Source organism: Haliotis rufescens, unplaced genomic scaffold, assembly GCF_023055435.1.
Source record: "Haliotis rufescens isolate VD_foot unplaced genomic scaffold, xgHalRufe1.0.p SCAF_3, whole genome shotgun sequence".
NCBI classification, from domain to species: domain Eukaryota; kingdom Metazoa; phylum Mollusca; class Gastropoda; order Lepetellida; family Haliotidae; genus Haliotis; species Haliotis rufescens.
Genome location: NW_025964001.1, coordinates 15,254,275 through 15,274,716, shown reverse-complemented (window position 1 = coordinate 15,274,716; position 20,442 = coordinate 15,254,275). Strand labels below are relative to the sequence as shown.

The window sequence follows — 20,442 nt, the reverse complement described above, 5'->3', positions numbered from 1 at the left end:
CAGACCTAGCTGAAAATATTATAAAAACAAAACAAAAGTATGAATGAGAACATCTTTCAACATGGCATCGCAGGCAGCCGTGCCAAGCTAATACTTTCCTAGCAACCAGTAATATTCGGTGAAATAAAAAAGTTGTTCGTTTCATTTAACGTATTAGTTATTTTTTGCATCCGAAATAATCCTGAAGAAAAACATTTTGACATTAAAAGTGTACACATATACGTCATCAATAAATGTTTGACTGGAGTGATATCAGATGTCAAGATATATTGCTGTATTTTTAAATGTTATTTTATGAAATATAGAACATTACAATTTGATCAATATAAATCTTAGAGTGGACAACGACAAGTGTTTACACTCTTAACTTGAGTGTTTAGGATATCTTTCTGACATTCTGATTTATGACTTCCAAATTTTAAGTTTGAGAATTCATTTATAGAGGACAAATAATATATTTATTGGACCCCGTATTTACTTTCGAGAGTAAACAAAAGATAAGAAACACGTCTGGGTAAAGTAAATCTGTCCGCTGTTATACAGTCACGATTCAGAACCAATGGTTGATAAGCATTCAAATTTAGGGACCTACCATTTGAAATTCTGTGTGTCTGATTTTGCTTCAGGTTTTACTTCCCCAAAATACAAATTGTTTGTTTGGCATGATGGATGTGGTGAAAAAAAGATGTATTGTAGAAATTGTTCGGCTCTTCACTTCAGAAATAAATGGTTTGTTTTGAATCAACCAAATATGCTAAGGTCTTCCTTGGACCCACTCTTCTACCACTCCTTGCGGTCAACCTAGTACCTCTGCTACAGGTCGGGATGATGTGATGTTTATCGTCCATTTCAGTTATATAATATAGATTAAAGCACCGGTAGGGCTCCAAGCTACACTCCTTTGACACTATTATCACGGCTGACATGCATGGATGTCCATTCGCAAGTTCTCACCTTTGGTTCATCAGAAACAGTAGCAATAATCCAATGCTCTTCATCGTTTTGGCTCACTTAGATAACATTAAGGTGTAAGTATGTATGCCAACAGATAACACGTATTTCAGTAAATATGTGGCTGAATTGTGTTGAAGGCAGATGAAAAGTCAATAAAAAGACCAGGCAAACCAGTGACTGAAGGCATGGGCAACATTTAATTTCACGCCATCGGGACACAGTGACCCAATCACTCAAGTCACCATGTCTGACCACCCGAGCCCTTTAAGTCAACTCTAACAAGCATGGCAGACTGAGGTCGAGACAAATCAGTGTGATATTATCAGCACGATGTCCAACGCTGTCGGGGGACGCTGACACGCAGCGGGTCACCGAGGATCTATTACAAACAGGAATCCCCATGTGGTTATGCACTTTTAAATGATAAGCTGTTGACAACGTGATAGAAGGAAATCGACTTTTATTATACATTTTAAATAAAAATCCATTGTACAATAGTTATATTTTGTCTGAAAAGTGTCCAAATAGACATAAATTTGAACTTGGGACTGAAAATGTTGATACTTACTACATCACTGGTTTATACACTTTGCCCATTTGATATAACGGCCCTTATCTTCAATACTGCATGCCTTCCTCTTATCACCCGTGAATACATACAGAAGCTTTGTCATGTGGTATTTATTCTTAACCAACGAATCACGCCAAGGCTATATTCAAACCGAAAGGAGCTGACCAATGAGCGATCAGGCTACATCGGCAATATGTGATATTGCCATACGGCCTCTACTCTACACATTGCTCTCAATGTCAAGGCAGCGGTAGGGTTCGCGCAAGGTTAAAGCAGGGAGTAGGGCTCATTGGGATTCCGCGTGTTTTATTCCATTAGGGACCAGTTCAAAAGATCGATGACGGATTTGGGACATGACACAATCTCACCAAAAACTTAATCCTGAAATTGTTGAATTCCTGAGTTTTGTGGCCTCTTTGGCGATACATTCTCGTGTTTTAATTGCCTGTTTTCTTATTCTGACAAAACCCTATCTTGTGCAAAAACCGAAACCTTGCCATTAAACCCCCTCCCCCTAAACTTAAGGAATTCAGACTTTTATCCGCCATGGAACCTTTGAACTGGACCTTTACATGACTTAAAATAGATACACATCACTATTACGCCGTATTTATTTACTGGTGACGGGGCAACGTTGTACATATATATACACATGCGTGAAGTATTCACGACGAGCCACCATGCATGCTTCACGCTGAAATCATATCCATCTACGCCGACTGGTAAAACCGGTGACTTAATGATCGCCGCTCTGCGTGAAGGTGAAGATGAGGGTCTCCCGATGCTGAGGGATGTAGGAACTCACACCTGCAAAACATGCACTCAATTCGTATATTTCACTCCATATGTGTTTAAAACAATCTAGCCAAAGGGTATACGGAACGGGAACACAATGGAACCTTTCAACTGTGCAACCTTTTCACGGATTAGCAGAGAATTATGAATATGGATATCGAAATGGTTTTGTCACTCCTCTTTCGTTGTAAAGCTTTTGGCCGACTGTGTCTTGCCTGAATGAATAGAATAAAATGTTTTTGAAGAAAGTGAAAACATAGCCTGTCAGATCTCAATTTGAAGTCTCACGTGCCCCGTTCGTCACATGTCTACAATGTGTGAACTTGTGTTTTACTGCGGTCATAGTGCTGCAGTATTGATCTCCATAGTGTAGAACAACAGTGATACCCGACTGTTGTAACCGCAAAACTACACTCACAAAACTATACAGACGCCAAACTTCTGTAACCACGCCCCCTCCCCCCTCCCCAAACTACGCTGACACCAAGCTGCTGTAACCGCAAAACAACACTCAAAAAAACATACAGACGCCAAACTGCTGTACCCCCCCCCCCACCCCCCCCCCCCCCCCCAAAAAAAAAAAACCAACAAAAAACCCAACAAAACCCAACAAAACCCCCAACTAGGATAACACCAGACTGCTGTAACCAAGCAGAGACGAAAAGGTAGGGGGTTGTCGGTTTATATTTAATCTTTTTTAATTAAAAACAAGGAAATATATTTGAGCTGAACATTACCGTACGGGACCTTAGTTAAATATTATATTTATGCATTAATTTAAATATTAAAAAATGCCCTAATTCAAGCTTCTGTGTATTGTCCGGCAATATCTGTATTATGATAAAGACGATTTACCTTCGCTGAGAGACACCATGTCCTGATCTGAGATTTTCCACCATGTCTTGTTAAGGCTGTAGTCCGCCTTCAGGCCATTGATGGTGTCCACAAGAAATCCATATGTTCCGTAGTTTCCGGCAAACCTACACAATTCAAACAGTTTGCATAAGAACAGGTCAATACGGATTATTTCTTTCAAATCATACTGCAATGTATCGAGAGAATAAAAGAGCAATACATAATCTTAGCAGGTGTGTATAAACCAACAGCTTCTATTGTGACATCTTTCATTGTCCTAGTTTGCCAATGCGAAGGAGCTGACTACACTTTGAGTTACTGTCGCTACCCACATATATTTTTTCAAAAATCTGGTTCTAGGAGCTATATATACGCAATAGTGAAACAGCATCGGCCATCATATCCCCTAACAGCTTTGTATGGTGGACCAGTAGTCAAAACCGCCATCATTCGATGTCAAGAGTTCTGTCCCTTAGAAGAACAGGATCCGCCAGCATGGGTTCGAATTACAGATTACTCTGATTATGATCCTTGGTTTGTGAGCATCATAACCTCTAAGACATCACCAAAATGATAAGCATTTACGACCTGCGTCACTTTAGGTTTCATACCCATTTAAGTACACATGCACTGACATCAGGTCACACTGTCGGTCAAAAGAAAGTATACACTTGGAAATTGTCTATGATCAACACATTACTAAAGTTATTAAAACGTTGCTAGGGTGAAACACGGCAGGTCTAAACCACAATTATGATATCCGTATCAAATACATCACACTTTGAATAACCATTTCTTGTCGGTTTCAGTTTAAGCCACCATCAAACATTGGTGTATACTTTATTTTTACCAGTTTACATGACTGATACACTATTCTAGCCGTTGTTAAAACCACTCACTCACTCACTCAGGGACCCACACACCCATCCACCCACCCACCCACTCAAATCCAATGGATAAGGCAACATGGGGTGATCGCGTTGCATACATTTACAACATATCATGAGACCCGTGAAGATCCGGGGTACAATAGGTCTTCAGCAACCCATGCTTGCCCTAAAAGGTGACTCTGCTTGTCGTGAAAGGTGACTAACGGGATCGGGTGGTCAGGCTCGCTGACTTGGTGGAGCATGTCATCGATCCCAATTGCGTGGAACGATGCTCATGATATTAATCACTGGATTGTCTGGTCCAGACTCGATTATTTACAGACCGGCGTCATATAGCTGGAATATTGCTGAGTGCGGCGTTAAACAACCAACCAACCAACCAACCAACCGGGGTAGAAAAGGTCTTCAGCAACCCATGCTTGCCGTAAAAGACGACTAACGGGATCAGGTGGTCAGGCTCGCCGACTTAGTTGATGCATGGCATCGATCTCAATTGTGTGGATCGATGCTCATGATATTAAGCACTGGATTGTCTGGTCCAGACTCAATTATTTACAGACCGTCATCATATAGCTGGAATACTGCTAAGTGCGGCGTTAAACAACAAACCAACCAACAACATATCATGACCCACACTGACATCAAACACTTACCTGAATTCCTTTTGCTTTTTAGCTGCATTCTCCAAGAAGAAGATGAGCTCTCGTCGTCTCATACCAAACAGTTCAATTGTATGATTGAAGAAGGGCTCCACTATGTAGTTCTGTATGGTCACCCCAACGTCGATCTCGGGACCACAGAACCCACAAGGCGTCTGGTAGATGTTTCTGAAACAGACAAGGGGTGAATTGATCTCATCTTTTTCGGAAAATACAAACACTATGATGAGTCTTTGATTAGCATTTAGTTGTGAAGGGAACATAAACGCATAAAACTTTATGGAACCTTTCATGAATCTCAACAACATTTCAGGACATTTGAGAGAGGATCTCCGATACTTCGATAAACCTTTGAAAGGGCAAAATGTAGCCATGAAACGTTACTAAAACGATGAAGGGGCATGAAACGTTAACCTGAGGAAGGGAGGGGCAAGAAATAGCAATGAAACGTTGTTGACCTGTTGAATGGGCAAGGAATAACAATGAAACGTTGTTGACCTGTTGAATGGGCAAGGAATAACAATGAAACGTTGTTGACTTGTTGAATGGGTATGAGATAACAATGAAACGCTTTTGACCTGTTGAATGGGCAAGGGATAACAGTGAAACGTTGTTGACCTGTTGAATGTGCAAGGGATAACAATGAAACGTTGTTGACCTGTTGAATTTGGATGAGATAACAATGAAACGTTGTTGCCCTGCTGAATGGGTATGAGATAACCATGAAACGTTGTTGACCTGTTGAATGGGCAAGAGATAACAATGAAACGTTGTTGACCTGTTGAATGGGCAAGGGATAACAATGAAACGTTGTTGACCTGTTGAATTGGGATGAGATAACAATGAAATGTTGTTGACTTGTTGAATGTGCAAGAGATAACAATGAAACGTTGTTGACCTGTTGAATGGGCAAGAGATAACAATGAAACGTTGTTGACCTGTTGAATTTGGATGAGATATCAATGAAACGTTGTTGACCTGTTGAATGGGTATGAGATAACAATGAAACGTTGTTGACCAGTTGAATGGGTATGAGATAACAATGAAACGTTGTTGACCTGTTGAATGGGTATGAGATAACAATGAAACGTTGTTGACCTGTTGAATGGGCAAGGATAACAATGAAACGTTGTTAGCCCGTTGAATGTGCAAGAGATAACAATGAAACGTTGTTGACCTGTTGAATGGGCAGGAGATAACAATGAAACGTTGTTGACCTGTTGAATTTGGATGAGATAACAATGAAACGTTGTTGACCTGTTGAATGGGTATGAGATAACAATGAAACGTTGTTGACCTGTTGAATGGGTATGAGATAACGATGAAACGTTGTTGACCTGTTGAATGGGTATGAGATAACAATAATACGTTGTTGACCTGTTGAATTTGGATGAGATAACAATGAAACGTTGTTGACCTGTTGAATGGGCAAGAGATAACAATGAAACGTTGTTGACCTGTTGAATTTGGATGAGATATCAATGAAACGTTGTTGACCTGTTGGATGGGTATGAGATAACAATGAAACGTTGTTGACCTATTGAATGGGTATGAGATAACAATGAAACGTTGTTGACCTGTTGAATGGGTATGAAATAACAATGAAACGTTGTTGACCTGTTGAATGGGCAAGAGATAACAATAATACGTTGTTGACCTGTTGAATTTGGATGAGATAACAACGAAACGCTTTTGACCTGTTGAATGGGCAAGGGATAACAATGAAACGTTGTTAACCCGTTCAATGGGCAAGAGATAACAATGAAACGTTGTTGACCTGTTGAAAGGATATGAGATAACAATGAAACGTTGTTGACCTGTTGAATTGGTATGAGATAACAATGAAACGTTGTTGACTTGTTGAATGGGTATGAGATAACAATGAAACGTTGTTGGCCTGTTGAATGGGCAAGGAATAACAATATAACGTTGTTGACCTGTTGAATTTGGATGAGATAACAACGAAACGCTTTTGACCTGTTGAATGGGCAAGGGATAACAATGAAACGTTGTTAACCCGTTCAATGGGCAAGAGATAACAATGAAACGTTGTTGACCTGTTGAAAGGATATGAGATAACAATGAAACGTTGTTGACCTGTTGAATTGGTATGAGATAACAATGAAACGTTGTTGACTTGTTGAATGGGTATGAGATAACAATGAAACGTTGTTGGCCTGTTGAATGGGCAAGGAATAACAATATAACGTTGTTGACCTGTTGAATTTGGATGAGATAACAATGAAACGCTTTTGACCTGTTGAATGGGCAAGGGATAACAATGAAACGTTGTTGACCTGTTGAATGGGCAAGAGATAACAATGAAACGTTGTTGACCTGTTGAATGGGCAAGGATAACAATGAAACGTTGTTAGCCCGTTGAATGTGCAAGAGATAACAATGAAACGTTGTTGACCTGTTGAATGGGCAGGAAATAACAATGAAACGTTGCTGACCTGTTGAATTTGGATGAGATATCAATAAAACGTTGTTGACCTGTTGAATGGGTATGAGATAACAATGAAACGTTGTTGACCTGTTGAATTGGTATGAGATAACAATGAAACGTTGTTGACTTGTTGAATGGGTATGAGATAACAATGAAACGTTGTTGGCCTGTTGAATGGGCAAGGAATAACAATATAACGTTGTTGACCTGTTGAATTTGGATGAGATAACAATGAAACGCTTTTGACCTGTTGAATGGGCAAGGGATAACAATGAAACGTTGTTGACCTGTTGAATGGGCAAGAGATAACAATGAAACGTTGTTGACCTGTTGAATGGGCAAGGATAACAATGAAACGTTGTTAGCCCGTTGAATGTGCAAGAGATAACAATGAAACGTTGTTGACCTGTTGAATGGGCAGGAAATAACAATGAAACGTTGCTGACCTGTTGAATTTGGATGAGATATCAATAAAACGTTGTTGACCTGTTGAATGGGTATGAGATAACAATGAAACGTTGTTGACCTGTTGAATGGGTATGAGATAACAATGAAACGTTGTTGACCAGTTGAATGGGCAAGAGATAACAATAATACGTTGTTGACCTGTTGAATTTGGATGAGATAACAATGAAACGCTTTTGACCTGTTGAATGGGCAAGGGATAACAATAAAAACGTTGTTAACCCGTTCAATGGGCAAGAGATAACAATGAAACGTTGTTGACCTGTTGAAAGGATATGAGATAACAATGAAACGTTGTTGACCTGTTGAATGGGTATGAGATAACAATAATACGTTGTTGACCTGTTGAATTTGGATGAGATAACAACGAAACGCTTTTGACCTGTTGAATGGGCAAGGGATAACAATGAAACGTTGTTAACCCGTTCAATGGGCAAGAGATAAGAATGAAACGTTATTGACCTGTTGAAAGGATATGAGATAACAATGAAACGTTGTTGACCTGTTGAATTGGTATGAGATAACAATGAAACGTTGTTGACTTGTTGAATGGGTATGAGATAACAATGAAACGTTGTTGGCCTGTTGAATGGGCAAGGAATAACAATATAACGTTGTTGACCTGTTGAATTTGGATGAGATAACAATGAAACGCTTTTGACCTGTTGAATGGGCAAGGGATAACAATGAAACGTTGTTGACCTGTTGAATGGGCAAGAGATAACAATGAAACGTTGTTGACCTGTTGAATGGGCAAGGATAACAATGAAACGTTGTTAGCCCGTTGAATGTGCAAGAGATAACAATGAAACGTTGTTGACCTGTTGAATGGGCAGGAAATAACAATGAAACGTTGCTGACCTGTTGAATTTGGATGAGATATCAATAAAACGTTGTTGACCTGTTGAATGGGTATGAGATAACAATGAAACGTTGTTGACTTGTTGAATGGGTATGAGATAACAATGAAACGTTGTTGACCAGTTGAATGGGCAAGAGATAACAATAATACGTTGTTGACCTGTTGAATTTGGATGAGATAACAATGAAACGCTTTTGACCTGTTGAATGGGCAAGAGATAACAATAAAAACGTTGTTAACCCGTTCAATGGGCAAGAGATAACAATGAAACGTTGTTGACCTGTTGAAAGGATATGAGATAACAATGAAACGTTGTTGACCTGTTGAATGGGTATGAGATAACAATGAAACGTTGTTGGCCTGTTGAATGGGCAAGGAATAACAATATAACGTTGTTGACCTGTTGAATTTGGATGAGATAACAATGAAACGCTTTTGACCTGTTGAATGGGCAAGGGATAACAATGAAACGTTGTTGACCTGTTGAATGGGCAAGAGATAACAATGAAATGTTGTTGACCTGTTGAATGGGCAAGGATAACAATGAGACGTTGTTAGCCCGTTGAATGGGCAAGAGATAACAATGAAACGTTGTTGACCTGTTGAATGGGCAAGGGATAACAATGAAACGCTGTTGACCTGTTGAATGGGTATGAAATAACAATGAAACGTTGTTGGCCTGTTGAATGGGCAAGGAATAACAATATAACGTTGTTGACCTGTTGAATGGGCAAGAGATAACAATGAAACGCTTTTGACCTGTTGAATGGGCAAGGGATAACAATGAAACGTTGTTGACCTGTTGAATGGGCAAGAGATAACAATGAAACGTTGTTGACCTGTTGAATGGGCAAGGATAACAATGAAACGTTGTTGACCTGTTGAATGGGCAGGAGATAACAGTGAAACGTTGCTGACCTGTTGAATTTGGATGAGATAACAATGAAACGTTGTTGACCTGTTGAATGGGTATGAGATAACAATGAAACGTTGTTGGCCTGTTGAATGGGCAAGGAATAACAATATAACGTTGTTGACCTGTTGAATTTGGATGAGATAACAATGAAACGCTTTTGACCTGTTGAATGGGCAAGGATAACAATGAAATGTTGTTGACCTGTTGAATGGGCAGGAGATAACAGTGAAACGTTGCTGACCTGTTGAATTTGGATGAGATAACAATGAAACGTTGTTGACCTGTTGAATGGGTATGAGATAACAATGAAACGTTGTTGACCTGTTGAATGGGCAAGAGATAACAATGAAACGTTGTTGACCTGTTGAATTTGGATGAGATAACAATGAAACGTTGTTGACCTGTTGAATGGGTATGAGATAACAATGAAACGTTGTTGGCCTGTTGAATTTGGATGAGATAACAATGAAACGCTTTTGACCTGTTGAATGGGCAAGGGATAACAATAAAAACGTTGTTAACCCGTTCAATGGGCGAGAGATAACAATGAAACGTTGTTGACCTGTTGAAAGGATATGAGATAACAATGAAACGTTGTTGACCTGTTGAATGGGTATGAGATAACAATGAAACGTTGTTGACCTGTTGAATGGGCAAGAGATAACAATGAAACTTTGTTGACCTGTTGAATTTGGATGAGATAACAATGAAACGTTGTTGACCTGTTGAATGGGTATGAGATAACAATGAAACGTTGTTGACCTGTTGAATTTGGATGAGATAACAATGAAACGCTTTTGACCTGTTGAATGGGCAAGGGATAACAATAAAAACGTTGTTAACCCGTTCAATGGGCAAGAGATAACAATGAAACGTTGTTGACCTGTTGAAAGGATATGAGATAACAATGAAACGTTGTTGACCTGTTGAAAGGATATGAGATAACAATGAAACGTTGTTGACCTGTTGAATGGGCAAGAGATAACAATGAAACGTTGTTGACCTGTTGAAAGGATATGAGATAACAATGAAACGTTGTTGACCTGTTGAATGGGTATGAGATAACAATGAAACGTTGTTGACCTGTTGAATGGGCAAGAGATAACAATGAAACGTTGTTGACCTGTTGAATTTGGATGAGATAACAATGAAACGTTGTTGACCTGTTGAATGGGTATGAGATAACAATGAAACGTTGTTGGCCTGTTGAATTTGGATGAGATAACAATGAAACGTTGTTGACCTGTTGAAAGGATATGAGATAACAATGAAACGTTGTTGACCTGTTGAATGGGTATGAGATAACAATGAAACGTTGTTGGCCTGTTGAATGGGCAAGGAATAACAATATAACGTTGTTGACCTGTTGAATTTGGATGAGATAACAATGAAACGCTTTTGACCTGTTGAATGGGCAAGGATAACAATGAAATGTTGTTGACCTGTTGAATGGGCAGGAGATAACAGTGAAACGTTGCTGACCTGTTGAATTTGGATGAGATAACAATGAAACGTTGTTGACCTGTTGAATGGGTATGAGATAACAATGAAACGTTGTTGACCTGTTGAAAGGATATGAGATAACAATGAAACGTTGTTGACCTGTTGAATGGGTATGAGATAACAATGAAACGTTGTTGACCTGTTGAATGGGCAAGAGATAACAATGAAACTTTGTTGACCTGTTGAATTTGGATGAGATAACAATGAAACGTTGTTGACCTGTTGAATGGGTATGAGATAACAATGAAACGTTGTTGACCTGTTGAATTTGGATGAGATAACAATGAAACGCTTTTGACCTGTTGAATGGGCAAGGGATAACAATAAAAACGTTGTTAACCCGTTCAATGGGCAAGAGATAACAATGAAACGTTGTTGACCTGTTGAAAGGATATGAGATAACAATGAAACGTTGTTGACCTGTTGAAAGGATATGAGATAACAATGAAACGTTGTTGACCTGTTGAATGGGCAAGAGATAACAATGAAACGTTGTTGACCTGTTGAAAGGATATGAGATAACAATGAAACGTTGTTGACCTGTTGAATGGGTATGAGATAACAATGAAACGTTGTTGACCTGTTGAATGGGCAAGAGATAACAATGAAACGTTGTTGACCTGTTGAATTTGGATGAGATAACAATGAAACGTTGTTGACCTGTTGAATGGGTATGAGATAACAATGAAACGTTGTTGGCCTGTTGAATTTGGATGAGATAACAATGAAACGTTGTTGACCTGTTGAAAGGATATGAGATAACAATGAAACGTTGTTGACCTGTTGAATGGGTATGAGATAACAATGAAACGTTGTTGGCCTGTTGAATGGGCAAGGAATAACAATATAACGTTGTTGACCTGTTGAATTTGGATGAGATAACAATGAAACGCTTTTGACCTGTTGAATGGGCAAGGATAACAATGAAATGTTGTTGACCTGTTGAATGGGCAGGAGATAACAGTGAAACGTTGCTGACCTGTTGAATTTGGATGAGATAACAATGAAACGTTGTTGACCTGTTGAATGGGTATGAGATAACAATGAAACGTTGTTGACCTGTTGAATGGGCAAGAGATAACAATGAAACGTTGTTGACCTGTTGAATTTGGATGAGATAACATTGAAACGTTGTTGACCTGTTGAATGGGTATGAGATAACAATGAAACGTTGTTGGCCTGTTGAATTTGGATGAGATAACAATGAAACGCTTTTGACCTGTTGAATGGGCAAGGGATAACAATAAAAACGTTGTTAACCCGTTCAATGGGCGAGAGATAACAATGAAACGTTGTTGACCTGTTGAAAGGATATGAGATAACAATGAAACGTTGTTGACCTGTTGAATGGGTATGAGATAACAATGAAACGTTGTTGACCTGTTGAATGGGCAAGAGATAACAATGAAACTTTGTTGACCTGTTGAATTTGGATGAGATAACAATGAAACGTTGTTGACCTGTTGAATGGGTATGAGATAACAATGAAACGTTGTTGGCCTGTTGAATTTGGATGAGATAACAATGAAACGTTGTTGACCTGTTGAAAGGATATGAGATAACAATGAAACGTTGTTGACCTGTTGAATGGGTATGAGATAACAATGAAACGTTGTTGGCCTGTTGAATGGGCAAGGAATAACAATATAACGTTGTTGACCTGTTGAATTTGGATGAGATAACAATGAAACGCTTTTGACCTGTTGAATGGGCAAGGGATAACAATGAAACGTTGTTGACCTGTTGAATGGGCAAGGATAACAATGAAACGTTGTTAGCCCGTTGAATGTGCAAGAGATAACAATGAAACGTTGTTGACCTGTTGAATGGGCAAGAGATAACAATGAAACGTTGTTGACCTGTTGAATGGGCAAGGGATAACAATGAAACGTTGTTAGCCCGTTGAATGTGCAAGAGATAACGATGAAACGTTGTTGACCTGTTGAATGGGTATGAGATAACAATGAAACGTTGTTGACCTGTTGAATGGGTATGAGATAACAATGAAACGTTGTTGACCTGTTGAATGGGTATGAGATAACAATGAAACGTTGTTGGCCTGTTGAATGGGCAAGGAATAACAATATAACGTTGTTGACCTGTTGAATGGGCAAGGATAACAATGAAACGTTGTTAGCCCGTTGAATGTGCAAGAGATAACAATGAAACGTTGTTGACCTGTTGAATGGGCAAGAGATAACAATGAAACGTTGTTGACCTGTTGAATTTGGATGAGATATCAATGAAACGTTGTTGACCTGTTGAATGGGCAAGAGATAACAATGAAACGTTGTTGACCTGTTGAATGGGTATGAGATAACAATGAAACGTTGTTACCCCGTTGAATTGACAAGCGCGATAACAATGACACGATGTTGACCTGATGAAGATGTAATGGGAAGCCATGAAACGTCGTTAAGACGATTTAGGAACACAATCTAGGCCTGAAACACACTCAACCAGAATGATGTTCAACTCAAATACATCTAACTTGAAGAACGTGAGACTAAAATTCCATTGCGCATTCCCTCAAATGACTTGCGATCGAAAGGCTGATAGTAACTTGAGTGGATGTGAAAGATATGGTTTTCTTTGCCTTGGTGCACTGGACATTCTGTACATATATATTACCTACATCTGATTTACTCGGTAGTTTTTAACTTCCTGGTCGTGCGTAGCCAATCACGGCAGAGTAAACAGTCGTGAAATGTGTGCATGTATCTACCTCAGGTCACCAGACACGGCTATATCACATCGCGTGCACTGGATGGTCTGTGTTTATTCACGCGCGGCGCAGCATTGTTAGATCGTCTGCATTCCGTGTCTACACATGAACAGATCTCCATAGCAAGAAGTCGACCCGATTGTAGTCTGGCGAATGTACTATCAAGTATATCCTAAAAAACGCTACAGAGCAAAGCAATTACTGAAATACGATTAACATCTATCTACGTCATCTGGGGATAACAATTAAACAGATGACACTTTATGACATCAGCAAAATCGTTGTAAACCTCAAAATACGGATAACTCGAAATGTGTTCGATGTCCCACAGAACTTCGAGTTAACGAGGTTTCCCCGTATATAGATCAGCAAATTGCGAGTTAACCTGTGTTAGTATATTACAGTTTTAAGTTTACACTGAAGCAAATTAGTTTGAATTACGAGAGAAATCAGTTATCAGTTATAACTTTGCAAAATGTTAAACGCATTGAAGGGCTGGGAATGTATAAAAATATCTGCCTATTTAATTGCACATGTATAGAAATAATGTTGTTATGTGCTATTTCAAATGATGTAGCTGTGCATAATACTACTAGTTTCCTTGCATTTAGCAATTACTTCCACTGGCATTGAGGCTATATCACCAAACAAAATGCGACGACATTTGGATAACTCCAATGGTTAAGCGAACACAGAAAAAGAAGCATGACCTCGCTGAGAGACACGGGATGGATTGGGTGACGCTCGTCTTACCCTGGTGTTGTGGACGGAGTGGTTGATCTTGTGGTGGTGGTGGTGTTCCCGTTGCTGCCGCTACCAGTTGTGGTGACATACAGAGTAGCTCCGAGGCCAACAGCCAAAAAGATGGACGCGATCACGCTCACCGCGATGCCAACGTTGCACGCAGTTTGGGCCATGTTGGGTAGAGGGGCTTCACAAGCAATGTCCTGCCTATACCTTCATACAAGCAATGTAGGTGGTCCTGCTCTCCGTGAGAAGGACCACGTGACAAATACTAAGGCGTACTATGCATGGCTAACTTCTTTGATAGTCATTTAGAAGTTGGAGTACTAAGTAAGGATAAGAATTTATGGATGAACAACTTCTTTATTACAATTAAGAGCAACGTTTCGGTGTAGGCTCACTTGATAACGGTGTTAGAACCTACACCGAAACGTCGCTCTTAATTGTAATAAAGAAGTTGTTCATCTATACATTCTTATCCTTACTATATATGGCTAGTTTTGCGTCGTCTGTCTATTCATTTCGCGAAGCTATGTATTTCAGACGCAAGTTTGACTTGGTTGAGTGGAAGATGTCCAGACAGAAAACTCAGTTATTACTTGTTTCCTAAGATGTCTATGCATGTGCAGGTAAAGCTGTTTATTCAGTGAAGAGAGGCCACTGGCACATAGTTCACAATGGCCATGTTATTACAGATGTGCATGTAAACGTTACGGTACATCAACATAGTTTGTATCACACTACAATTTGGGCGTTAAACGCCACCTCACGCTTCGTTAAGGGTGATTTAATAAGCAGCATCGGGCATGACGTCACGTTTAAAATAGCTCGCCAGCGGTAGCGAGAACGATGTAGACTACAGGTGCAAGAATGTTTGTTATTACAAAACCTGTTTCCTGGACGCAAAGAGTCACGTGACATTGTTTTGACTGGCCCTCTACAGTTCACCCGAGGACAGACAACAGGCAAGTCTCTTTGCCTCCAGGAAACAGGTTTTGTAACAACGAGAAATTAATCACACAGTCAAAGACGTTTCCTTTCTTATTTCCCTCAAGCCATTAGAACACCTTCAAGGTTCACTAAACAGTACGCGGGGGATTTAGTATACACAACACAACTTATTTGGTATACATTTGAGTGAACAAGGATGTGTGTTAGGATATTAGTATATACACGAAATAGAGCATTCGCATTGTACCAATCGGATGCACTTCATCCCTCAAACCATGATAAGGCCATATTGCTCTTTATGCAGATCCAAGTACCACTTGTTTTGATCTAAGACGGCACCAAGGCGACATCTATTCGCATAACCCTCATGACTCTTTAATTATTTATTCGTTTGATTACACTAATAATCAGCTGACACAGAAGAGACACATTAATAGCACCGTGGTTTAATGTGGAATGTCGCCATACATGTATGCATGTCGGTATTTCTCGAATTAATTATGTAAGACGCCATTCTCCGGATGTGTACGATATTTTCCGAATGTAATGGAACTAGTGGGATAACTCTAAGTTGGTTTTCTGTCGTCTGCTATTTATAGATGAATGTGAAAAATGAGTGCGTGATTGAGTTGGGTTTAACGCCGCTTTTAACAGTATTCCAGTTATATCACGGCGTGTCAGCTTAATGTGGGAGGAAAGCCTGAAGTAATGCAGGTCTCAGCCGTTTACCACTTTAGTGCAACCCACGAGAACGGGTATGGTGCTGACAAACCTATAAACATAATCGGGGTGAACGGGGATTCGAACCCACAGTCATAGGTTTCTTGCGTGCCCAAGGGACGCGGCGCCTTAGACGACTGGGCCACCCGTGCCCGCTGTGAAAAATATTTGATTGATTGATTGATTGATTGATTGATTTGATGTTTTACGCCGCACTCAGCAATATTCCAGCTATATGTAAATAATCGAGTCTGGACCAGACAATCCAGTGATTGATATCATGAGCATCGATCCACGCAATTGGGATCGATGACATGCATCAACAAAGTCAGCGAGCCTGACCACCCAATCCCGTTAGTCGCCCCTTAGTGAATCAAGTTTGGGACAAGTGATACTTGTACAAATATTCGCACCCACCCACCCCCACCCCTCCCCTGTCACTACGGCCTTGGTATCGGTACGTCTATGCATTCCGCCCAGAGGTCAGTGAGATAGCCAAGGTCCCGACAGTGTACTTGCTGATGTAAGCAACGCACCTGTCCATACCCCCTGGAAGGGTCGGGGACCGTTATCTCGCCTTGTGCACCACGTGGGTGGGCCGTCCACGACCACGTCGTATGGAAGACACGAGTGAGACCTGACGTTCAGGACATGGTTACAAATAGGAATATGTAGCTAGTTAATTTGGCTTTACGCTGCCTTTGGCAGTATTCCAGCAACATCACGACGGGGAACGTCAACTGTGGGCCTCGTGCACTGTACCGTGTGGAGACTCAAACCCGGGTTTTCGGTGTAAGGAGTAAACGCTTTAACCGCTAGGCTACCACGCCATCCTTTGTTCATTACAGACGTATGACTAGTACACCGTTGATTGTAAGAGAAAATGAGCTAAGAATTGATAACCGCCTTACCCCTGAGAGATTGTGTAAGTGAGTATGGCTTTACGTCGCGTTTAACAATATTCCAGCAATATCACGGCGTGGGGCACCAGAAATGGGCTTCACACAATTTACCCATGTGGATACTCTTAAACCACTAGGGTACCCCGCCGCCCCTACCTCTAAGAGAAAACATCAGTTTCAAGATGACTTACATGTAATCTCGACGTGTCGCAATAACCAAGACAATAGAGTGAATGGATGATGTTTTATGCCGCACTGCGCTGTACGATGACATCCAATCAGCCACTTCCTGACATTTGACCTTTATGATAACTACAACAGCAACTATGTTTCTTATGACGTTGTTCACATTCGTAATTTTACATATGCTAAGTATTAAAAAAGAACATACTTATTGTCCTAACCCTATTGGATAAAATGTTATATCTTATTTGAAAACTTTATTGATTAGGTAATAAAGTGTTATTCCCCTCCTTGCGTCTTAATCCTCGCACTCCAACGCTACATGTTATCTTATGACAGGACCACAGGTATTATCGCTGCCTATCAGGTGACAAGGGCCATCTCAGGTATTTAGTCTGTGGTTATAATACCTGACACTGACACCAAGAGGGGGATATTCACCTCTCCATTTCAGCTAATATTACAAATATTGATCCCTTGGAGGTCTTATTCTGATCAACGAACTTTACCCCCGAACACACAGAGCTTATAATCCATGTAGTGCAAAAGTTGACATTAAGGTGTTGAGTGTTTGTTTGATGTTTAACGCCGTACTCGGCAAAATTCCAGTGAGAGTGAGAGTGAGAGTGAGAGTGCGACCTATAAATGCTCGAGTCTCGACCAGACAATTCAGTGATTGATATTGTGAAAAACGATCCACGCGGCCTGGGTACAATGACACGCAATCAACCAAGTCCCCGAGCCTGACCACCCGATTCTTTTGATAACCTGGTAAGACAAGCATAGGTTACTGGGGTCCAGTTCTAACCCGGAATCCCCAGGGTGAATTTGTTAAATGAACAGAGAAGATGATCGCATTGTCACTTTGTTTCACATTACAGACTTGTCTCCCTTACCAGTGCCTAGATCCGGGGTTCGAATGCCAGTTCATACTCGTGGATTTCGGGGATTGAAACGACTGCGACCTTCGTAACTTTGGACTATCCTTTATGGTGTAATAGTGGGTACAGCCGGATTGTTGTATTTGGTACAGTCTGATGATTGTATTGGGTATAGCTTCGTGGTTGTATTGGATATAGTGTGATGGTTGTATTGGATACATTCTGATGGTTGTATTTGGTACAATACAATAGGTGAAATGGGGTTTAACGTCGCGTCCAAGATTATTGCACTTATATAGCGACGTGCATGTACGTGTGTGTGTGTTTGTGTGGCTGCTTGTACTAGTCCGGACTGATGCCGATTTATAGTGCTAGCTCACTGAGAAACCATGCCGCAGTTTAACATGAATACCCCACTCAGACACAGTATACTGACTCCGAGCCGACCAGTCCTTGTTTTAGCCCCTTAATGCCGAGCGCCAGACAGGGTAACACCAAGTACCATCTTTTAACGTCTTTTGGTATGACGCGGCCGGGGATCGAACCCCGAATCTTCCGCTCTCCGACTAGACCACGGAGGCGGTCCTCGACAATATGATGGTTGTATTGGGTATAGTCTGATAGTTGTATTGGGCACAGTTTCCCAAGGCTATTACAATGGGAAATGGCTTCTATTTGTGAGGACAGTGTCAGTGATATGCTCTAGCCTAATGCGCCACCTACATCACACTGGATAGAACCTGATGCGTCACTTATTATGCACTTAAAAGAACCTGATGCGCCACTTACACCACACTGGATAGAACCTGATGCGCCAGTCACACCACGCTGGATAGAACCTGATGCGTCACTTACATCACACTGGATAGAACCTGATGCGTCACTTACATCACGCTGGATAGAACCTGATGCGTCACTTACATCACGCTGGATAGAACCTGATGCGTCAGTCACACCACACTGGATAGAACCTGATGCGTCACTGACATCACGCTGGATAGAACCTGATGCGTCAGTCACACCACGCTGGATAGAACCTGATGCTTAAATCACACCACGCTTGACAGAGCCTGATGCGTCACTTACATCACACTGGATAGAACCTGATGCGCCAGTCACACCACGCTGGATAGAACCTGATGCTTCACTCACATCACGCTGGATAGAACCTGATGCGTCACTTACATCACGCTGGATAGAACCTGATGCGCCAGTAACACCACGCTGGACAGAACCTGATGCGTCACTTACATCACGCTGGATAGAACCTGATGCGTCAGTCACACTACGCTGGATAGAACCTGATGCGTCACTTACATCACACTGGATAGAACCTGATGCGTCACTTACACCACGCTGAATAGAACCTGATGCGTCACTTACACCACGCTGGATAGAACCTGATGCGTCACTTACACCACAAAGGAAAGTAGTTGACGCATCGCTGACAACACACGAGAAAGTAGTTGACGCATCACTGACAACACACGGGAAAGTAGTTGACGCATCACTGACAACACACGGGAAAGTAGTTGACGCATCACTGACAACACACGGGAAAGTAGTTGACGCGTCACTGACAACACACGGGAAAGTAGTTGACGCATCACTGACAACACACAGGAAAGTAGTTGACGCATCACTGACAACACACGGGAAAGTAGTTGACGCATCACTGACAACACACGGGAAAGTAGTTGACGCATCACTGACAATACACGGGAAAGTAGATGACGCATCACTGACAACACACGGGAAAGTAGTTGACGCATCACTGACAACACACGGGAAAGTAGTTGACGCATCACTGACAACACACGGGAAAGTAGTTGACGCATCACTGACAACACATTGGAAAGTAGTTGACGCATCACTGACAACACACGGGAAAGTAGTTGACGCATCACTGACAACACACGGGAAAGTAGTTGACGCATCACTGACAACACACGGGAAAGTAGTTGACGCATCACTGACAACACACGGGAAAGTAGTTGACGCATCACTGACAACACACGGGAAAGTAGTTGACGCGTCACTGACAACACACGGGAAAGTAGTTGACGCATCACTGACAACACACAGGAAAGTAGTTGACGCATCACTGACAACACACGGGAAAGTAGTTGACGCATCACTGACAACACACGGGAAAGTAGTTGACGCATCACTGACAACACACGGGAAAGTAGTTGACGCATCACTGACAATACACGGGAAAGTAGATGACGCATCACTGACAACACACGGGAAAGTAGTTGACGCATCACTGACAACACACGGGAAAGTAGTTGACGCATCACTGACAACACACGGGAAAGTAGTTGACGCATCACTGACAACACACGGGAAAGTAGTTGACGCATCACTGACAACACACGGGAAAGTAGTTGACGCATCACTGACAACACACGGGA

General features: G+C 41.2%; 1 protein-coding gene across 1 annotated transcript; it reads right to left on the bottom strand.

Moving 5' to 3' along the window:
- Positions 1–1,397: 1,397 nt before the first annotated feature.
- LOC124134864 lies at positions 1,398–14,721 on the bottom strand. Its single transcript, XM_046499939.2, has 4 exons — positions 14,398–14,721; positions 4,719–4,892; positions 3,176–3,300; positions 1,398–2,332 (listed from the first exon to the last, which is right to left on the bottom strand). The coding sequence occupies exons 1-4, from the start codon at positions 14,559–14,561 to the stop codon at positions 2,262–2,264; spliced, it is 534 nt and encodes a 177-aa protein (XP_046355895.2). The 5' UTR covers positions 14,562–14,721; the 3' UTR covers positions 1,398–2,261.
- Between the last annotated feature and the right edge of the window lie 5,721 nt (positions 14,722–20,442).

Coding starts and splice junctions, on each gene's coding strand:
- LOC124134864 (XM_046499939.2), bottom strand. CDS start 14,561: ATGGCCCAAACTGCGTGCAACGTTGGCATCGCGGTGAGCGTGATCGCG. Junction 4,893..14,397: donor ACTCCGTCCACAACACCAGG/GTAAGACGAGCG, acceptor TGTCTGTTTCAG/AAACATCTACCAGACGCCTT. Junction 2,333..3,175: donor CATGGTGTCTCTCAGCGAAG/GTAAATCGTCTT, acceptor CATGTTTTGCAG/GTGTGAGTTCCTACATCCCT.